The sequence below is a fragment of the Anabrus simplex genome, chromosome 2 (assembly GCF_040414725.1).
Source record: "Anabrus simplex isolate iqAnaSimp1 chromosome 2, ASM4041472v1, whole genome shotgun sequence".
NCBI classification, from domain to species: Eukaryota; Metazoa; Arthropoda; class Insecta; order Orthoptera; family Tettigoniidae; genus Anabrus; species Anabrus simplex.
The window spans coordinates 143,974,932-143,997,533 of NC_090266.1; the positions used below are offsets into that span (position 1 = coordinate 143,974,932).

The 22,602-nt window shown below is 38.5% G+C and overlaps 1 protein-coding gene across 1 annotated transcript in view; it reads left to right on the plus strand.

The window, feature by feature from the left end:
* The window catches only part of Hmt-1 (ABC transporter ATP-binding protein/permease Hmt-1), a 239,560-nt gene that overhangs the window by 203,533 nt on the left and 13,425 nt on the right, over positions 1-22,602 (plus strand). The window contains exons 12-13 of the mRNA XM_067140389.2: positions 3,129-3,243; positions 11,228-11,490. Of these exons, the coding sequence (XP_066996490.2) occupies positions 3,129-3,243; positions 11,228-11,490 (378 nt within the window). The remainder of the gene's footprint in view (positions 1-3,128; positions 3,244-11,227; positions 11,491-22,602) is intronic.

Sequence of the window (22,602 nt, forward strand, 5' to 3'; positions counted from 1 at the left end):
TTATACTTGTTTTATGTATGTTATCTACAAATGTCTGTTGTTCTTTTCACTAGTCTGAAAAGTCTAAAACCTGCTTGAACACTTGAAGAACAGTGTGTAAAACACTTAATGAAAAAGTTACCAAAGAATTAAAACTAACACCGTTGTGTGATGGAAAACCATGCTCTACATTTCTGTCCACTTGTTTTGCCAATTTCACATTGTAAAAACGTAATACATAACAAGTTTCCCAGTATGGCTTAACCTCATCAAAATGTGTGCGCCAGGTTAAATTCAAGATTTCTTTTATTATAAAATTGCATGGCCGCTTGTTGTTGACACCTTGGATATTGCAATATACATGACGTATTACGTATATTGTATAATATACAACGTAACCCCTTCCCAGCATCAACCGCTTATAAGCGTCAAGGTAATTATTCACAAATTGCGTGAACTGCTTATAAGCGTCGTCCAAGTTCATGTGTTTATTACAGATAGCGTCAACCGCTTATAAGCGTCAGAAGTTTATAGATACTTCTGACATCTATTGGCCTTATGTTGCAACTAACTACAACATTTTATTTCCGTGGAATATCGTATTCTGTGTAGAATTCATGTTGCTGTGCACACGTTTTCCGTGTGGTCAGCAGTCGAAGTCATATGACTTCCGTGCTAAAACCCCCGAGTGTAAAAGAAGTAGTTTAGTTGTGATATTGAGCAAATGCTCTTGCTTTGCGATGAAAGTGACAATTATTCTTCCGAATCTAGTGATGTATTCAACTATGACAGACACGAATAAGAAGAAATTGAAGACGTTCAGAGTGCCTGGGTTACGTTTCGATGGCCGCGCAACAGATTCTATTTTACCGGCAATAGTGGGATTCATGCTAATTTTGGGGATAATCCAGAACCATTGACAATATTTGAACATTTTCTTAGTGATGAAAAATTATCTGAAGTTAAAAAAAATGCAACACGTGGAAAATTAATGTTCATTTAAGGGGTTAATGTCTTGAAAAATAACTGGAAAAAACTGTGGCCTTTTATAAATCGTTACTATGCTGAAATAACTAGGAGTTCGATGTTGCTTGCCGTTAATTTAGTTCTCCTGACAGAGCGGATCCATTCAATATGTTTCTCAGTGCGTCATTAAAATTTGTGCACGACATGTTAAATTCAAGATTTTCTTTCATTATATAATTGCATGGCCACTTGTTGAAACGTTGGATATTGTATTATACATTTATAAATATTTTTGAGTGTGATTCGATATATTGTTATTATTTACCTTCATTTCGTACTTATTTTATCTCCAAACAGCTGCCACTTTATCAACGATGCAAGACAATTTTGTGGCATGAATTTATGTCTTCATTCATGGAATTATAAAAGAATAGCCGTGATGCAAATAAACCTTGACTTTTTAATTTATCATCCTTTTAATATTATTGGCTGATTCTTTCGCATGCTTCACCCTCTCCTTGTGTGTGTATATTTTTCTCAGAGTCATGTGACCACACTTGTGGATAACCACATGGATCTGGAAGACAAAACTACTAACTTCCATAGAAAAAAAAAATTCTTAAACAGTGATAAGGTACCAAAGCTAAATTACGAAAACATTACAAAATATAAAACAGAAAATTAAAAACTGAAAGACAACTAACCAAAATAGAAAGGTGTGGATAAAATGGACAAAGAATCCTTCAGAACTGTAAGGGGTAGATGTTTTAAATTACGATTAGTGTGAGCCATTACACCTATCATTATTGTTCTCCCATCCCTTGGACTTCTTTACCTTCTTGATGAATCTGTGGACCCACTTATTACAGTAAAAACCGTCTGACACCAATGATATTGAAGCTATGAATACACCCTTTTGTCAATTTATTTTTATAATTGCACTTCACTACGGAACAAAAATGAAATTTATAGCTTTTAACGGTTTCCTATACTCGGCAGATTCTGCTCTCCCTAATCAAGGCGTGTACCAATCTAATTATTATTATTGTTATTATTTTGTAGGACTTTGCTTACTGCTTCTCAGAATGGTAAAAAGGAACAAGGGATAGTTTTTTCTAATTTACTTGGCTCAGGCGAATATATTCATTACTTGAGAGGCCGTGATTAAAAGGTGCAAGTAGGAGGGATCAACTAAAAACGGGAATTTTTTTTTTTTAATTTGTTACATCAACCAAAAAAAATACACACATAGAGATCACTTTTCTACATAGTGTCCTGCATTTGATACACATTTTCTCCATCGGACTGGTAAGTTTTTGATGACATCCTGATAGAAAGAAGAGGGACGTGTGCGGAACCAGTTGCGCATGAACTCTTCTACACTTGCATCATCATCGAACCGCTGTCCTCCTAGGTATTGTTTGAGTGGTTCAAACAAATGGTAATCTCAGGGCGTTAAATCTGGACTGTACAGAGGGTGTTCCAGAGGTGTCCAGTGAATTTCCTCTAGTTTTTCCTGTGTTAAAGCGTTGCATTGTCATAGAGAAGAATGACGTTTCGGAACGGTTGCCAGCGTTGCTTGTTATGATACATAGCCTCTTCCTACCAAAAAGGTTTTAGCCCACTCATCCACTTGAGTCTGCAAAAATGTTTCTCCCCCAAACTGTGCGCGGAGCCGTCTCAAAATTTTGGAGGTTTGGTGCCCTCGATTGTGAGAAATTTGATAATAATGCATTGCGCAACAGACGTGTGCACCTGTTGCTCACTCATGGCGTACTGAAGCAGCCCAGCTCTCCACTGTCATTCACGTGCACAAACCCCCTTCTCCAGACACCCCCACCAAAATCCTGGCAAAGCACTGCCTCAGAATTATTACTAACAGCAGTGGTACATTCAAATTCCCATTTATATTTGAACTACCTTCATAGGTTATGTAAAGAATCAAGTATCTTAGTTGGAAAATATTCCACTATCAGTATAATATTCTGATTCATTTTCATTGTTCCTCTCTCAGATTTTTACTGTGTTGTTACTGTATTGGCTTTGTAGACTTCATGCACTGTCATAAGTATGAAAACCGGATGTAGGCTATATATGTCAGTCTTGTTCCATTGGCACATACAAGCTTTAAACTATTTATGAATGCAGTAGTGAGGCTTTGATTGGTGTTGTTTTGTTTTCAGATTTAATATAAAGTATGGAAATATAGCTGCATCAGATGCTGATGTAGTCGCTGCTGCTCAGCATGCTGATATTCATGAACGAATACTGTCATTTCCTGATGGCTATGACACTCAGGTAATTCCTTTAAAAGTGACCTTTTTCTTAGATCTACTATTTTCATAGTTAATTTGTTGTAGAATATGATTTGCAAATCACTGCACTTTGTATTCTCAGAAAAAAACACAACTAATTCTAAAATACATGATAGCCCTTTCTCTGCTATTGCCTACTGTGCTGTATTAACCTGGATCTGCACAAGATTTTATTTTTTGAGAATCTATTTTTAACTTTTAGCATTGGATAATGTGCATATGAAGATCCCGGAAAAGCTTTAATTTTATTTATTCGACATGTAACTTCCGAGAAAAGGCCCATTCCATATATGGCACCATGGGCGGTAGTGCTGTCTTTTGTTTCACATACGGGAATTTGATGTCCGCATTTGGCTTACAGTTATGCTTTTATCCAATACTTTCTTTTGTAAATCATCAGTATACAAGTTTTTCTTGAATATTTGCATATATTACAAAAATAATGTTGTTCCAGAACTATAAAAAATGCCTAGATGTTTGATTTTTGGTGCTAGGGATGATTTTATAGGGGTTGTAAATGACCTGAGTTGTTAATTGTATGAGGAAATGAATTTATATTTTAAATAATAATGCTAAAATCTCACAAGCTACCCAAATCACTATTATTACATCCTGAGGCAATCAGTCTGTATGAGGAATTATAGCAGCGGTATGTACAGAGATAAGTCACTTTTTCATGTGAGTGAGTACAGCACTAACGGTGATGTTCTGAAAGGCAAGTACATACTACTTATTACATTTGTGTGTATGATAATCAGTAAAACAGTCTACATATAAACCTACATTGCACTTGGTACACTGGGTTCTAGGCCTAGCAAGAAACTTTTCTCTTCACTCCTGGAATTGTAGAAGGTCAGTGATGCTTTCCATCGTACCGAAGTTCCTGCACTGCATTATGTCCAAAACAGTGAGACCTGCTGAACAAGGGAGCAGCTTTGTAGCGAGTGAGATAAGTCTGGACAGTTGCTCGTCGAAAATCAAGATGAGAAATGCCTTCTCAAGACATGTGTTTCAGCTGCCATGAATTATGCATTCCTACATCAACGAGCCAGGCAGATATTGCACACCACCACTTTTTTCTGCGTTCGCTCGAAGCTGGCTACCAGGCAAATTGTCGGCGAGGCCACCTCCATCTTCGTCCCCGCTGCCTTCATCCGACAAAGTTACAGCGTCTGGAGGTTCAACGAATACATTTCCTACGTCAGAAAGTTCATCATTTTCCAATGAGTTGAGTACTTCTCATAATGAAATTCTCCTAGAAAAATGTATGAACCCATAAATGTGAAGCACGTGAAACGACAAGGTGAATAACTGCATAAAAGATACATTTCAACAAGAAAACCACAATGTAGTGTCAATTTTGTGTGAAAATTATACTCTGTGTGATTAAAAATTGTTAAATTAAGACAAATAACTTACAGGCTACACTATTATCCGTTGCTAGGTTGATAAAGAAGAATGAAATGAACTATAACAATTATAGGCTGAGTTGTGCCAGACAGAAAGACAGTACTTCCACCCAGCGTGCCAGATAGGTACCACCAAATTTCTACTTCAAATGAAAGGACACCAATCATCACCAAGACATATCTTAGCTAATCCCCATCCACATAAGCACCTTAGAGAAAAATGTAGTGCAACAGGGTCTATATAAATAACTATAGAAGTAAAGCAGGAATTACTTACCTCAAATGTGCAGCCATTGCTGGTACTCGTGAAAACAAGACTTCTTTTTTATGTACCTGTACTGTACCAATGAGCATGATATACTAAAACAAACCACGTAAGATGTTAGGCGGCATTTCTCTGAACACGAGAGTACCATAGTGAACAATACAGTCAAAAATAAGAGTCCAAGAAGACGGTGTAGTTTGCCGTGCCATATACGGCATGCTGGGCGGATCCAGGTTAATAATGTAGTCAGGAGGCTGTGCATCCTTTTGTACTTGACTACCAGCAGGCTGTAACCTCAATAATGTGGTGAGGGAATAATTTTTGTAATGTGTAATGTTTGACATTAATTAAATGCAGAAATAGCCAATTATGGTTTCGTTTTATATGGTAGAGTGTCAATTAACCAAGTTCATGTGGACCATGGACTACCTTGGAAAAGAAAAAATTTGTATAAAGCAAGTAGTTACTGAAAGCTGTGTTTAGATTAGAAACTAGAAAAACTCATTAAACTAAATTGAATGAACAAATCTGGTTAATATGAACTATAGACATTTAAAAAAAAAAAATGCAATATTGCACTGCCTCACTTTTTCACTGCCATGTTGGCCAGTGATATGTTGTCTTGCTGTTCTGTGTCTTTTCTATCACATTCGGACCGTCAGTATGACTGATTTTGCTTTCTACGTTGGTTATGCCATCATCTTCATCATTTTCATCTTTATGATACGAAACTGGTAGTGGCTTCACCAGTTCATTCATACTGTTTATCATACCACCACGTCTTCTTTTCCCACCCATTTGACCGACAGCCAACATAGTGATTACAAAACTGGAAAAAAAAAAAAAAAAACCTATTAAACAATATCCTAGCAACATGTCTGGTTTGATATCATGCCAACATGAACTGACAAGTTATGTCACGGTACAGCAATTGGATTGCATGACTCGAGCTGCGAAACAATGTTGTTGTTGCCTTGCATTTTCAGTCCAGTATCAATTAAAAGAGAGCAGTTAAGTCTCTGCCCATGAAACAGTATTGAATTGGTTGGTGCAAATGGAAACACGATAATTTTTTAATTTTTTGATCAGGCTAGGATAGCATGGAAACTCAGTTAATCGAGACTCAGATAATTAGACTGTACTGTAGTTCCAGAGGTGCTCTCAAGGAAAAATAAGGGCCTTATAGAGGGATTAGGTTATTACTGGTGATGAAAACCTACAACCCATTTTCCAGTCAGTGACCGGGTCAGGGATGGAATTAATGAAGCCCCCATCTTGCGGTGAGGATAGGAATTGTGGTGGCTGCCGAAGCCTGTCACACTCCTCTGGGCAATGATTGATGACTGACAGATGAAATGAAATGATATTGGAGAGTGTTGCTGGAATGAAAGATGACAGGGAAAACTGGAGTACTCGGAGTAAAACTTGTCCTGCCTCCGCTTTGTCCAGCACAAATCTCACGTGGAGTGACCGGGATTTGAACCACGGAACCTGGCGGTGAGAGGGCGACGCGCTGCCACCTGAGCCACGGAGGCTGTTATGACTGGTAATCAGAGAAATTTACATTGAATGCCAGAACAAGTTTATGGTATAATAATAATAATAATAATAATAATAATAATAATAATATAATGATGATCATAATAATAATAATAATACATACATACTTAGCAGCTGAAGTAGGACTGGGGATTGCCATCAGTAAAACTAAGTTCATCACCAACATCAAAGATGCACCCCACTTGATCCCACTGGGGCACACTGTAATATGAAGAACTTACTCCTTCAAATATCTTGGAGAACGCCTAAACATCAGCGAAACTTGGCCATAAACAGCAGATGCACCAAGCTGGAGAGAGCTTACCACCTCTGTAAGAACATGTATCGATCTAAATCTCTCACCCTTAACCTCAAACTCGGACACTACATCATCGTAGTGAGACAATCAGTGCTGCAAGACTGATCGTGGTCAGAAAGGGACAACCCCAAAACTAGTACTGAAAGATTGAAATATCCTGAGAAATATCATGGGCACCATCAAAGACGAAGGTAAATAAAGAATCAGGCACAACAAGAAACTCTACCGACAACTAGAGAACATTACAACAGCTGGAAGAAGGAGGAGACTAATCTTCTATGGTCATGTAGTCAGGATGGACAACCAGAGACTTACTCAAGAGTCTTCAACACCATCTATATAGGGAAAGCGATAAATGCGAAGTGGGCAAGACTAGTTAGAAAAGACGTAGAACAACTAGAAATTGACCCGAATGAGATCTACAACAGATATAAGTATCGAATGCTGATCAGAACTTCAGACACTCTCCTGTCACTAACAGCCAAAACACTGCACCCTGCAATAAGGGTGAAATGGACTCAGGACATTCACAGCGCAAAGATGAGAGAGCACTTCGTTAAGAAGGAACCCTGCCAGAGTTAAGAACCACGCGGTCTATAGTTGGCCTAAACAAACCCAATAATGTGCAAGTTAGCTTGGCAGTATGGACCAACCAAGCAAAAATTCAAGCATGTATCAAAACATAAGAATCAAGATAGTGAATATAATCAAGAATATTGTCTTTTTAAGAGAATGTCTATTTATCACCATAATTTGGAACTGTACATATCTTAAACAGTGTAATTTTTTTTAAAATTAATGTATTGCTATCTTGATATATGAAGCCTCCGTGGCTCAGGCAGCAGCGCGCTGGCCTCTCACCATTGGGTTCCATGGTTCAAATCCCGGTCACTCCATGTGAGATTTGTGCTGGACAAAGCGGAGGCGGGACAAGTTTTCTCCGGGTACTCCGGTTTTCCCTGTCATCTTTTATTCCAACAACATTCTCCAATATAATTTCATACAATTTATCATTCATTAATCATTGCTCCAGAGGAGTGCGACAGGCTTTGGCAGCCGGCACAGTTCCTATCCTCGCCGCTAGATGGGGCTTCATTCATTTCATTCCTGACCCGGTCAAATGACTGGAAACAGACCGTGGATTTTCATTTTCTATCTTGATATACTTATGTTCATGATACATTTAGCAGCTGAATAATATTAATACATAAATACATTAATTAACACTATACAAGTATTGATTAGGTGGAGAACCCCAAACCTACAATTGTGAACTTTTGAACTATCAATACAAAAATGAAACTGATAATATATGACTGAAATAAACACACAAGCACATCAGCTGCTCGAATAACACAGATGTAAGGAAAATGTCAAGCCATCAAGAATACTTAAGAAAGTAGCAAAGGGTAGAGGGCAGAATACGTGTTAGACTAAGAATTATTCACAATCCATTTTGCCATGGGTAAAAAATACTGTGTTCCGCTGTGCTTGACACAAGATATTACCTTCCCTGCTTTTATAATTTAAAATCAAGAAACAAAGAAATTAATACACACATGTTGTCGTTTCATGGTGGGCTTTGGACATCGAGGTCAATCAGTCAATCAATCAATCCTGATCTGCATTTAGGGCAGTCGCCCAGGTGGCAGATTCCCTATCTGTTGCTTTCCTAGCCTTTTCCTAAATGATTTCAAAGAAACTGGAAATTTATTGAATGTCTCCCTTGGTAAGTTATTCCAATCCCTAACTCCCCTTCCTATAAATGAATATTTGCCCCAGTTTGTCCTCTTGAATTCCAACTTTATCTTCATATTATGATCTTTCCTACTTTTATAAATGCCATTCAAACTTATTCGTCTACTAATGTCATTCAACGCCAACTCTCCGCTGACAGTTCGGAACATACCACTTAGTCGAGCAGCTCTTCTTCTTTCTCTCAGTTCTTCCCAACCCAAACTTTACAACATTTTTGTAACGCTACTCTTTTGTCGGAAATCACCCAGAACAAATCGAGCTGCTTTTCTTTGGATTTTTTCCAGTTCTTGAATCAGGTAATACTGGTGAGGGTCCCATACACTGGAACCATACTCTAGTTGGGGTCTTACCAGAGACTTATATGCCCTCTCCTTTACATCCTTACTACAACCCCTAAACACCCTCATAACCATGTGCAGATATCTGTACCCTTTATTTACAATCCCATTTATGTGATTACCCCAATGAAGATCTTTCCTTATATTAACACCTAGATACTTACAATGATCCCCAAAAGGAACTTTCACCCCATCAACTTAGTAATTAAAACTGAGAGGACTTTTCCTATTTGTGAAACTCACAACCTGACTTTTAACCCCGTTTATCATCATACCATTGCCTGCTGTCCATCTCACAACATTTTCGAGGTCAAGCTGCAGTTGCTCACAATCTTGTAACTTATTTATCACTCTATAGAGAATAACATCATCCGCAAAAAGCCTTACCTCCGATTCCACTAACAACCCCATGTACTCAGTAAGTGTGAAGGTTTGTCTTATAACCTATGTAACTGTGGTGACTGTACTAATGTTTGTATCTGTTATCGGAGAGGATTGGGAAGGAGGCGGACAGCGCATATATGCTCCTGATAGAGTTATCAGATTTTTTTATTATGAAAGGTACCGTACACAATATGGTTTCGTTATTACTAAACTAACGAAAACTAAACATAAGGCATACTTTAGCTAAGAACAAAAACAAACGGACAATACGTTTTACCAGTATTCAAGGAAATTATTGTATACTGTCTTGCTCTCCCAAAGGCCTCCCAGGTTTTTAATAGGACTTTGTAGTCATGTTCACTACTTTTCACAATAGAGTTAAACAACTAACAAGTCTAAGGCTGACAGTGTACAGTTTGAAGTCTATATCACAACAAAATAAGCTTACATCATTAACACACCAAAGTATAGAACTAAAAATGCATATTGAAACTGTGCAAGGGACCAAGAACTTGACGTGGGAGTGAGCATTGAGCCTGTCAGTCATCCACCACAACACACTTGAATGTCAGCTTAGCACAATGTGTAGACGAAGACTAGGCAGCGGGAGTGGTGGGAGACGTGGCAGTCCCCTCATTGCCCATCCCCACATGTGCGGCCGATTCCTGCACAGGATGTTTACTAAGTATTTGGACTATAGTAAGCAGTTTGGCCTATACCGACGACTCTGCCTTAATGGCAGACTGGGCTGAAAGCCTGTAGTCTAATACCTTGGAACTTGAAGATAGGTGCAATGAGTATAATATGAAAATTAGCCTTTTCAAGACTAAAGTGATGTCGTAGTTAAGAAATGTAAGAGAAATGAATGTCCGGTTTGGAATACAGAGCTGGAACAGGTGCATAATTTCAACTATTTAGGACATGTATTCTCCCAGGATGGTAGTATTGCAAGATTGAATCAAAGTGCAGCAGAGCTAATATAGTGAGTTTGTAGTTGATATCAACAGTATTCTGTAAGATAGAAATCAGTTCCCGAATGAAACTACTGTATATTTACACTGGTCTATTTTCAGAACATCTTTGCTTTATGGGAGTGAAACCGGGGTGAACACAGGGTATGTTATTCATGAGTTAGAAATAACAGACATGAAAGTAGCGAGAATAATCGCTGGTGCAAACAGGTGGGAACAATGGCAGGAGGAGATAAAGGCAAAGTTACGGATGACCTCTGTTGATTAACTGGCTTTGGTGGTGGGGGTAATGTTTGGCGAATGGAGGTGGGGATAGATTTTCTAGGAGAATAATGGACTCACCCTTGGAGGGTAAGAGAAGTAGATGGAGACCAAGATGACAACTCAGTTTCAAATGATTTGAAGAAAGAGTTATAGAACTAAACGAGGCCACAGAGCTAGTTACAAATAGAGGATCATGGTGGCATTTAGTAAATTCACAGAGGCTTGCAGGCTGAATGTGAAAGGCATAACAGTCTAAAGTAAAGATGGACGGATGGATGGTACTGTAATTATTCCATACTGGAAATGCAAGCTTTATGATTCATGAGCATTTTTTTTTTTTTCAATGAAATGAGTACATTAAATGATATAGTAACACAATATTAAAAAATCAGTAATACGAAGGAACACACAGTGTCAAATTAATCATACCTTTAAAGAGAAGAACTTGAATAGCAACACATAATAGGGAAAACACAATGACAGGTCAGCTTGGAAAGAGGCTGCAAGAGAAAGAGGAGATACGAACAAATCTGTATAAATGTTGAATCATCTTATGTGGCTTGATGAATGCTTTGTACTTAATAGGAAATAATTAACAAATGGCATAATGTAGAGGAGAATGAAAATAGTCAAAATAAAATTAGAGGGATATGAATTATTTTCCTTGTTTAAGAGACAGGGTATTAGTCACTGTTACTGTATTTGTTGTTGTTGTTGAAGGTTGGAGAACGAGGACTGAAGCTTAGCGGAGGAGAGAAGCAGCGTGTTGCCATCGCTCGAACTATCTTGAAGTCTCCATCCATTATGTTGCTGGATGAAGCAACAAGTGCCCTGGATACAGAGACTGAACGTCACATTCAGGATGCCCTCTCCCGAGTCTGTTCAAATAAAACAACTATTATTGTGGCACATCGTCTTTCAACAATCATCCATGCTGACGAAATTCTAGTTCTCAAAGAAGGAGAGATTGTTGAACGAGGGTCGTAAGTATTCAGTTGCCCTATTTTTGTTGCGTACTTCTACTGCTCTTTGTTTGAAATCATCTAATATATTTGGAAATTTAGGTATCATAATAATCGCTAATAACTGTAATATCCTGTATTCCATTGACTTTCTTGTCAACTGTAATGAACTTTGGAAGTAGCGCGTTGTCACGTAAACTAGAAAAAAGAACGTGAGTTGGTCATGCGGTTAGGGGAGCGCAGCTGAGAACTTGCGTTCGGTAGATAGTGGGTTTGAACCTCACTGTCGGCAGCCCTCAAGGTGGTTTTCTGTGGTTTCACATTTTCACACCAGGCAAATGTGGGGCTGTATGTTAATTAAAGCCACAGGCACTTCCTTCCCACTCCCAGCCCTTTTCTGTCCCATCGTCTCCGTAAGACCTGTCTGTGTTGGTGCGACATAAAGTCAATTGTAAAAACTAGGAAAACAAAGCCCATTAAACAATCATTACTGTATTGGAGGCTGCAGTATGAAACCTCATATCATCATCATCAATATCATCCTTATCCTTTCCCCTTACCCAGCTCCTCCTGGGTTGGTGCATTTATGACACTTCTCCACCTTCTTCTCTCCTTCTGTCATTTTGTCCCAATCCAGGTTTCTTCTTCTTCTTGCACTCTTCTTTATTGAATCGTTCCACCTTGTTTTAGGTCTCCCTCTCAGTCTTCCTCAAACTTCGTCTCCATCATCTGTTTTGGTATTCTTTTCTCCTCCACCCTCTTTACATGTTCAAACCATCTTCTATCAATTCTCTCATTTAAGTTTTCCATTCTGACCTTTTCCACACCTCTGTTTCTCAATCTGTCTTTCATTGCCGTTCCTTTCATACTTCTAAGGTATTTCATTGTGCTGGTTTGTTATTGTCCAGGTCAGCTACATAAGTCAGTATGAAAGCATAATACATTTTGTATATTATCTCTTTACACTTCTTGGTACTTATTCCAAACAAGGTTTTTTACACTCTGGTCAAATGCATTCCCCCCCTGTTGCGCCCTCTTACTAATCTCCATGTCCAGCCTTGTATTCGGCATTAATTTACTCCCTAGGTATTTGAAACTGTCAACAGTTTCAAGGATTTGACCACCCATTTTCAAAATGCTTTTCCCTTGTCTTTTTCCTCTTGCTTTTCTCTGTGCTGATTTTCATACCATACTTTAAAATTTTCTCGTTCACTGCATCAAATTGTTCTTGTAATTCTTTGTTGTTCGATCCCCAGACTGCAATATCGTCTGCAAGTAGTAATAACTTCTTCTCCCTATTACCATAATGCTTCCTTTGTCTCCTTTACAATTTCATCCATAAATATTAAAAACAAAAGAGGTGACAGTATGCTCCCCAGTGGTAGTCCAGTTTCATTTCTAAACCGTTTTGTCTTTCCAACTGGAGTCTGTATGCTCCTGATGCTGCTGTTGTATATTGTTTGCACCATTTCTACAGTTTGTGTACCAATGTCTCTCTTTGACCATCAGTGACCAGATCCTTTCCATATTCCCAATTCTTTTCCATTAATTGCCTCATGCTGAAGATTGGGTCCACTGTAGACCTTCCGCTTCTAAAGCCCTACTTTTCCTCTTGCAACTCTCCCTCTAACTTGCTTTTTATTCTCCTCTCTACTACCCTTTCCAGTATTTTTGCTACTTGTGATAAGAGTGCGATTCTTTTAGACTTATCACCCACATTTTTTGTCCCCCTGCTTAAAGACTGGTATTATTATTCCCTATCCCCAGTCTCCTGGTGCACATTTCTGCATCGATATGCACTTCAACACTCTGTAATTCCATTGTTGTCCAACAGGTCCAGCAGCCTGTATCATTTCCACACTAATTTCATCCATCCCTGGTGCCTTCCCATTTTCATTTTTTACGTACTGCTAATTTCACCTATACATTGTTATATCTTCTATTGGTGAGTCATCACACCTTATTACTATCGTCTCCTCTGAACAATTTCTCACATTCAGCAGTGTATCAAAATATTCCTACCATCAGATTCGTATAAACTCTTTCTTTATTACTTTGTATAACTCCATATAGCCTTCTTTTACTGCCAGCTCTATAAGTTTCCATCTTTTGTGTAAATTCTTATCAACTTTTTTTCTGTTCTTCTCTTACCAATTTCTTACATTTCCTTTTAATATCAAGATACTTCCTTTTGCTTTCTTCTTTTTTAGCTTGGTTGTTCCATTCTTGCCATGCTTTTTCCTTTTCTTTCACTGCTTCTTTAACCTCCTCATTCCACAACAGTGTCTCCTTTACTTTCACTCTCGTCAATGTTCTAACGCAAGCACTTTCTGCCCCACTCACAAATGCCTTTTTGAAGTTGGACCATTCATCTTCCACATTTTCTACTTCCATAACTGGAATTTGTTGTTTCTCTCACAACTAGAAATACTAAGGTAGAGCGTATAGCACGACCAGGGATTGTACCAAGAAAACAAGAATAATAGGAACCAGATCACTTACCGTGCAATCCCAATAGAAGGTCGTCGCAATTTGTAGAAGCAACAGGGCCAAGAGGCCAGGCGAATCAATAAAACAAATAAATTAGCTAAAGGCTGGAATAATAACTACGGAATAAATTTGAAAGAAAAGAAAACTTTAATTAACAAAATCTTCAAAAGAAAATAACCGACCTCTCAAACTACAATTGATTAAAAATTTAAATGTTGCAACTGGATCAATTAAAAGGGAAAATTAACTGAAAATTAAACCATCAAGGTCGATGCATTAATTAAAGAGAATCAAATGACAATTAAAAGCTATAAATTCTCAGTTACAGTCTTGAAGATGAAAACTTCTCCAATGACAATCTCGGTCATACTCTACCAACCCATATTACTTCAGTAATCTTCAAGAAATAATCCAAATGAAGGTACATAATCCACAAGAAGGATTAACTAAGAGAACATTACATCAGAAACCGAAACTTAAATCACTTGAATATCACCAAACAGCAACCGGGCCACCACAAGGCGACAAAATCAAGACCATTACATCACACGGTTCTAGCCGTCAATAATCAACTCAGATCCTCGCCTGTCACAGGCAACAGGACAACGCCCACCCACGTGTGCATTCTATTACATCGTACAGAAACAAAACAGAGTCACCGTAATTCAAAATGGCTACGCCAGTACCGAGTAGCCCAAAGAAAAGTTTTCATCTTAACAATATTCAAACATTACCTAACACCCTCGAATAGGTTTGAAAAATTTAGTAATCAGAAAATTATATTATTATTATTAAAAGGGAAATAAGAAAAATGAATTAGGTTGCATCGATACTACATACATATTTAGTTTAGCGAGGAGCTCCCCAAATATAAAAACTTGCTTCATGCGCATGAAATCTTAAGTAACAGAACCAAAAGTTAAAATTAATATCATAGTTACCATCGAACCTTGAAACCCCAAATCTAGATTGAATTTTACAAGCTCATAACCAGACCAGTAGGAAAAGTCCTTCACTTTAAATACTCAAAACAAATGTCCGAAACATTAAATATTCCATTTCTCAGATATCATAGCCATAAATTTTCTCCATGTCTTCAAACGTCATGATTAGTAGTTTCTTCGGCGATATCAACCCAGTTCAGAAGTACATATGAATCTACTTACGAGGTCGGCTAGTTAGAAGTGAATAATCTTTTCAAATGACAAACCAATCTACGAGCCTAAGGCTCAGGTGGAAATCCTTTAACCCGGATCGAAATTCACCAACATCTTCTTTTCTTGAATAATTAACTTGTCGTTAAACCACAACCAAGAGCTTAGCTTCAGAGCGTCTCTTCAATTCAGTCCCAAGAATTAAAAAAACAAAAACGCTCAGACATCATTGTCGAGCACGGTGCCTCGCCAGGTAAACTTCACGTTTCGCAGACAGATCGCAGCACACACTAGCCACCTCGTGTTTCTATAACCAAGTCCACCGCAAGATGGCTCCCCATGCGCAAATCCGAGAAGGGACCATGGTATCTCGAACTCTTAATTCGTGGACACGCACAACATAATATTAAACTATATAAATGGAATCCAATATATGTAGTTCTAAGGTAATGGAGTAATACAACTCCATTACAGCCTCCCCCTCGAAAAGATCTACAAGGGATGGGGCATGACGAGCAGGCCCGATGAAAATTACAATTATATATAAGAAAATTTGATTTCCTCCAACAACCAACACTGACATGTCACGAAGCGAGTAGAGGCACATGAACACACATGCCAAACCAAGTGCTACAGCTCCCCCCAGTTCGTTAAGATTCCTTTAAGTTCTTTTTTTTTTTTTTTCACATTACAATCTTCCTTGAAATGTTCACTTAATTCCGAAGCGATTGACCTAATACGAGTAGTACATGAGTACTCAAGTTCGTTGTAACACAATTAAACCTCAGGAACACACTACGCTGAGAAGACAGGTCTTACAATAATTTTAAGAGTAGCATAAAAAATTCTCTGGAACTTGTTTTGGGGTTTTCTCTTACGTAGGAAAAAGGCATGACTTTCTGAATGGTAAGGTATTAACACATTAATTAATAAGATAAAATACAAGGAGAAGAAAGGAAAAGATTAAATAAGATAACTAGGAAACACAAACATCTTCAAGAGATAAGTCAGTGCACCGAATTCTACATAATCCTTAAGTGACGTTTCCACACTAATCTCCTTATCATCAGTTTCCTTTACCATAGAGGCATGAACTCCAGATCAAGGAATATTACATAAATAACTAGACAACACACAATCAATAATCATGCCAACAGCAAGAATAAGGAGGAAATAACATTACAATACAGTTAAATTTAACACACATATACATCTCTGTGAAATCAAGGGCCAGCAAACAAGTAGAATTACATAGTCCCCCACCAAAATTTCTTTTGAAATCATTTCTAGTTCAGAAATCAACAATTACTCAACACTTACTCAGGATCAACTTCCATACCCCAGTACACATAATTTCATTCCAAAGAGAAGGTGAATGACTAGAACAAGAATCAATAGAAGGACACGGAACAAACATGCTTAGTATAGAAAAATAAACTAGAGTAGAAGATATCAATGTTCAGAGCCATGGTAAAAGGTTAATTACAGTTGGAGACATATGCACAATTCAGATGTAGAGTACGCATAAGGTGGGTCATCAACAACCGAACTAGCAGCGATTACCAGACAATTAACATACAATATGAACACCTACACCGGGACAGAAAATGACCAGGAGAAGGACGGGAGACAACACTATTCTGAAATCACATACTCCTTCTACAAGCCCCCATATGCAGGTAGAGGATCGATGACTGCAGTACCGAGTGCATGAGCAGAATAATCCCATACTTATTCTTCTTCATAACAGAACGATAACTTACCATACCAACGACATCATTCAGATGAGACTCCCATTATAGAAGGCCTTAGATAGGCAGGTTACTTAAAATGAACGTTTAAATCCACAAGCATAAGGAAGATGTCCACAGGTGAACAAGATATGGCAGAGAATATAAGAAGTTGAACCACAAGTCAGGTGACAGACCCGAAATAAACACATAGTTAAGAATTTTTCCCAAAATGAGTTGTAGATACATAAAATGAGTTTTCACCAAATCCGCCTTTAACACCAAGAGAAAAATAAAAGGCAATGTACAACCTCCTCAAGGTGTCCATACTACAAGAACCCACATAATAAGTAACTCAAATAACAACAATACATCACCACTCAAATGACCACCAGTGCCGATGTGTCAGCCTCGAAGGTAAAGGACATACAAATCCTCGACAGCATCTCACAAATCACAGAGTGCCCACCCCAATATCATCACAACAACCGCAATAACACCATCATGACTTCAGAGGAACACAGTCACCTCTCAGCGAAACCATAATGCCACCCCAACACAATTCCCCAAAATCAAACCCATAATACCAAAACTCACATCCATAATAAGGATCAGAAACCGTACCCTACAGGTCAAAAGGAGGTACACTCCTTAGGTCATGAATCCTTTAACTATCTCAACATCACTTCACTATAACGGATGGAAGAAGTAAAACTCTAAATACATTACATGAATCTACAACTCTCACAAACAATATACTGGAAAATAAGTAGTAATTTCCCTCCAGACACCTTAGAAAATGATGATAACAGCAATGAATAAGCAGAGGTACCAGAGCATCTTACAGCGTGAAGTCCACACGAATATTCAATACTTCCACAGGATGAAATCACTTAACACAACTTCCCTTACACTTCCCCTTTTCAATAAGATTCGAACTCCACCAGATATGCAAGGCATCAAGATATAGTTACACCAATACTTAAGTTTTCCAAAATTGATATGGACCGGACAAGTCCTACGCTTACATCACAGTTTTAACTAAAACAATTACCTGATTAAATACCATCGACTTCCCACAAGATTTTGAACTCAACCCAAAACACCCAATATATCAAGTCGCTTTCACTTGGGATAAATGAACTCTCCGAATCCTTTTCGCCACAGGATCACTGACAAGCATAGATACAGGGCTCAAAAACTGCAATATCGTACAAGGTCCCTGAAATCTAGGAGCTAATTTTGAAGTAAATTTATTTATAGCCTTGCTGACAGGATAACATTTTACGAAGACTTGGTCTCCAACACTTAGCTTGGTGGGCTTTCGGCCTTTGTCATAGTTCTTTCGTACCTTTTCATACGACACAGCCAACCTCGTTTTGGCCTCATCCCACACCTTTCGCACATCACGAGGAGTAGAGACTTCAGGAAGCAGTTCCTCAATTCGAAGGAGATTTGATAGCGGAGAAAATGGAACAAAACTAAACATTAACTCCATAGGAGTTTTGCCATGAGACTCATGGGTTGCAGTATTAAATGCATACGACAACCAATGAAGACAGGTGTCCCACTTGGTATGATTCGAGTGGTGGTAAGCTATGAGAGCAGACTTCAAATTTCTATTCATCCTCTCGGAATATGAGGGATTGGGATAATATGGAGTAGTGGTCACATGGGAGATGCACAAATCAAACAAGTACTTCCTGAATAAATGGCTAGTAAACCCAGCAGCATTGTCAGATACAAGAAACTTAGGAGTTCCAAAGGAGGCAAAAATAGAATTTAAACAGGAAATAGTGGTCTGCGAATTGGTCGATCTAGTCGGGAAGATCCAGCAAAATCTGGTAAAACCATCAATGCACACCAATGCATGAGTATTTCCTCGACTGGAACGTGGAAAGGGTCCAACATGATCGATAAACAATCGCTCCATAGCTCTGGAAGCTTGAGTCGATGACAACAACCCCACACGTTTGTTTAGGTTAGGTTTACTAATGGCGCAACTTTTACAAGACTTAACCATGGATGTGATATCCTGATCCATGTTTTTCCAAATAAAAAACTCCCTTATTTTTGACCTAGTTTTGAAGTTTCCCAAATGTCCACCAACCGGACTATCATGGTAATACTGAAATATTACAGGAATTAAAATCTTGGGGACAACAATCTTTATCTTTTTATCATAACGGGATTGACAACAGAGTACCCCTTTTGCCAAGGAATAGGGTTTGATAATTTTACCAGAATTAATCTTTTCCAGAATTTCCTTTAACTGGGGATCATCGTTTTGATGCAGAGCAATATCTTGATACAACATTGGAAGATTAGTCAAGATAGAATTCACTTTTACCGAAACAACTTGAGATACACTCTTCGCTTCCAAGTTTTCAAAACCATCCTCCTCATCAAACATGCGACTAAGCCCATCAGCGATTACATTTTCCGTTCCACGAATGTGCCGAACATTAAATTTAAAAGCAGAAATTCTCAGCGCCCACCTAGTTAGCCTTCCAGTTCTTTTGGGTCTTTTCAGAACCCAGGAAAGAGCTTCATTATCTGTCTCTAAATCAAAATTAACGTGCTCCACATAAACACGGAATTTCTCCAACGAAAATAGTACCGCTAAACACTCTAAATCATAGACAGAATATTTCCTTTCCAGAGGGGAGAGAGCTCTAGATGCGTAAGCGATAGGACGTCTACCCATTTCCGACTCTTGCAATAAGACTCCTGCAATAGCCTTGCCTGAGGCATCAGTCTGGATGATGAACCTTTTATTAAAATCGGGAATAGCAAGTATAGGAGCATTACTGAGAGCTCTCTTCAAGGTTTCAAAGGCTCTTTGTTGAGGGTCTTCCCACACAAATTTGACATTCTTTCTACGTAAGGAATTCAAAGGGGCAGCAATTTCAGCATAATTCGGAACGAATTTTCTAAAGAAATTAGTCATACCAATGAATCTGGCAATCCCTTTCACATCTTTAGGTGGTTTAAAATCGTGAATAGCTTGAGTACGGGCATGATCAATTGAACTTCCCTGTGACGATACTACATGTCCCAAGAAGGAGATCTGAGATTTGGCAAAATTGGTCTTCGAAAGCTTGACAGTTAAACCTGCTTTCTTCAATCTTTCAACTACCTCCTGTACATGCTTGAGATGATCTTCAAAATTTGCAGAATACACAACAAGATCATCAAGATAATGAATAACGTACTTAAATTTCACATCCCCAAACACAGAATCCAGTAATCGAGTTAACACAGCCGCTCCCGTCGATAGCCCAAAAGGTATAACCGTGTATTCATACAGATTCCAGTCAGTGGCAAAAGCAGTGAGAGGAATAGATTCCTCATCAAGAGGTATTTGGTTGTATGCCTGATTCAAATCAAAGGTCGAAAAATAATTAGCACCATGGAACCAAGAGAAGCAAGTATGCAAATCCGGTAAGGGCACAGACTGCATGACGATCTTACGGTTTAACTCTCTATAATCCGTCACTGGCCTGAAACCTCCAGATGACTTGGGCACCAGAAACATCGGAGACGAGTATGGAGAGATAGAAGGTCGAATAACACCATCCTGAAGCATCTTATCGATGATTTTCTTTAACTCAACCATCTTAGGTGGTGATAACCTATAGGGCGGAGATCTAACAGGAATCTTGTCCGTAATATCAATGTGGTATTTAAGCACATTAGTTAATCCTAATTTATCAGTGAAAACTTCAGGATACATAGCACAAAGATCACGAATTTTACTAGCTTGGTCGGGAGGCAGATGATCAAGATCTAATTTATTACCACTGCTGTCCTCAATATCCTCATCAAGAGCACAAACAGGATACCTTTGAAATATTATATCCTCATTAAAATTGAAAATTCTACGGGGACAAAACTTGAAACTAAAATTTCTATCTTGAAGGTTCAAAATCATTCCAACCTTGCCCATAAAATCAGCACCTAAAATTATTTGGTGAGATAAATCAGAGGCAACCAAACAATCAGCTTTCCAAGTGAAATCACCAATTCGGATCTTAACCGAAACCGAACCCAGAATCCTTAATCCGCCTCCATTAGCAGCCACACATTGAAGTTTAGAAGCCTTAATAGTGGGTAATTTACAACAATTCTTCATCTTCAAATACCAAGCTTCACTGATAAGTGACACCACACTACCCGAATCAATCAACCCCAATGCAGGTTCATTATTAACTTCAAGACAAATGGTAGAAGATTTCGGAACAATATCACTAGAGATACCTAAGATTTGAGGAAAGGGAATCCTATTCTTTCCATGATCTTCAACCAATAAGTTCTTATTCACTGCACTGGGTACACTAATAGGTCATTGTGAATTACCGTTCCTCATTTTAGGGCACTGTCTTTTCATATGAGACTTAGATCCGCAAACATAACAACTAGCGTTTTGATTTGAACTCACGTTACCACTTTTCCTCACTGAAGGACAATTATTTCTTAGATGATCTCTGGATCCACAAGCGTAACATTTTTTTGATGATAAGGGAGTGACATGATGGTTAGAGATATCATTAGCTCTATAAGAAACACAGGGAGGAGGATACCTAGTGTGCCGAGACTCATCTCCATGTTTTACGCCTTCAGCAAAGGTACATGCTTCCTCAAGTTCTGCAAAATTACTCGGGCACTTAGTCAAGGATAAAAAGGACCGATATTGAGGAGTAATGCCTTTGATTATACGAGCTACCATCTCTTCTTCCTGTACCATGATTTTAAAAACCTCGCAATAAAATTTCAAATCCAAGACATAGGCCAATAGATTTTCATGCAAGTACTGCGTCCTATAACAATGTTTTGGAACTAGACTTTGTAACGCAAGGGACAGAATAAACTTTGCCAAGATTAACTCGTGAAATTCATTTACACTTAAATTGCTGCTAATAGCCTTAGAAATTTCTTTTTTAAGGACACCTTGACAGTTAGGAAATAACACTCTAAAAATCCCCAGAGCATCCATGCTATACACATTAGCCGACTCAGATAATTCTACCAGAAACCGCAGGAATCTGATGGTTTCGTCAATGGAATCTACAGAAAAGACCTTTACATCCTTAAAGAGATCTTTAATAGAGTTTGGGGCCGAACATGACCTAACCAACAAATTCTCTAGCACAGGACTTAGCCCACAGCAATGAGATGAGCACGGATTAGTTACGTTTTGGGGAGAAATATTCTCATTAGCTTGACCAAAGCAATTACCTTCATTATTCTCAATTTCATCATTCAACGACAATTGACCAACCTTCTTGGTACTAATCATTAAATCAAGTTCCACAGAAATGTTGATGACAGAAGTCAACAAGGAAGTACACTGGGATATCAACTCTCCTTCAGGCCCAAGGGAAATTAAATCCTGAACCCTGTTGATAAGGTGATTAGTTCGAGCCTTTAGCCTTCTCAACTGATAGTCAGATGGATTGCATTCTTTAAGCTGATTTAAAAAGACTAACAATTCACTAACTGAAACTGAAAGGTAATTCACTGACTCACCCACTTGGATGTTCATGTCACCTGGTTTTACAGCAGAATCCAGGGAAGCCTGAAGCAAGGCAACGTCACCCTCCATGGAACCGGTTGATACCAAGCCGCGGACTTGCAGTTCGTACTGCAGCTCCCCTTTTCATAACATTCGCGGCAACAACACAGCACGTGCAGGCATAATGATATGAAACAGAAAACACAGAAGTTACCACCCAACGTAAGTCTGCCTTTCCCTTCAC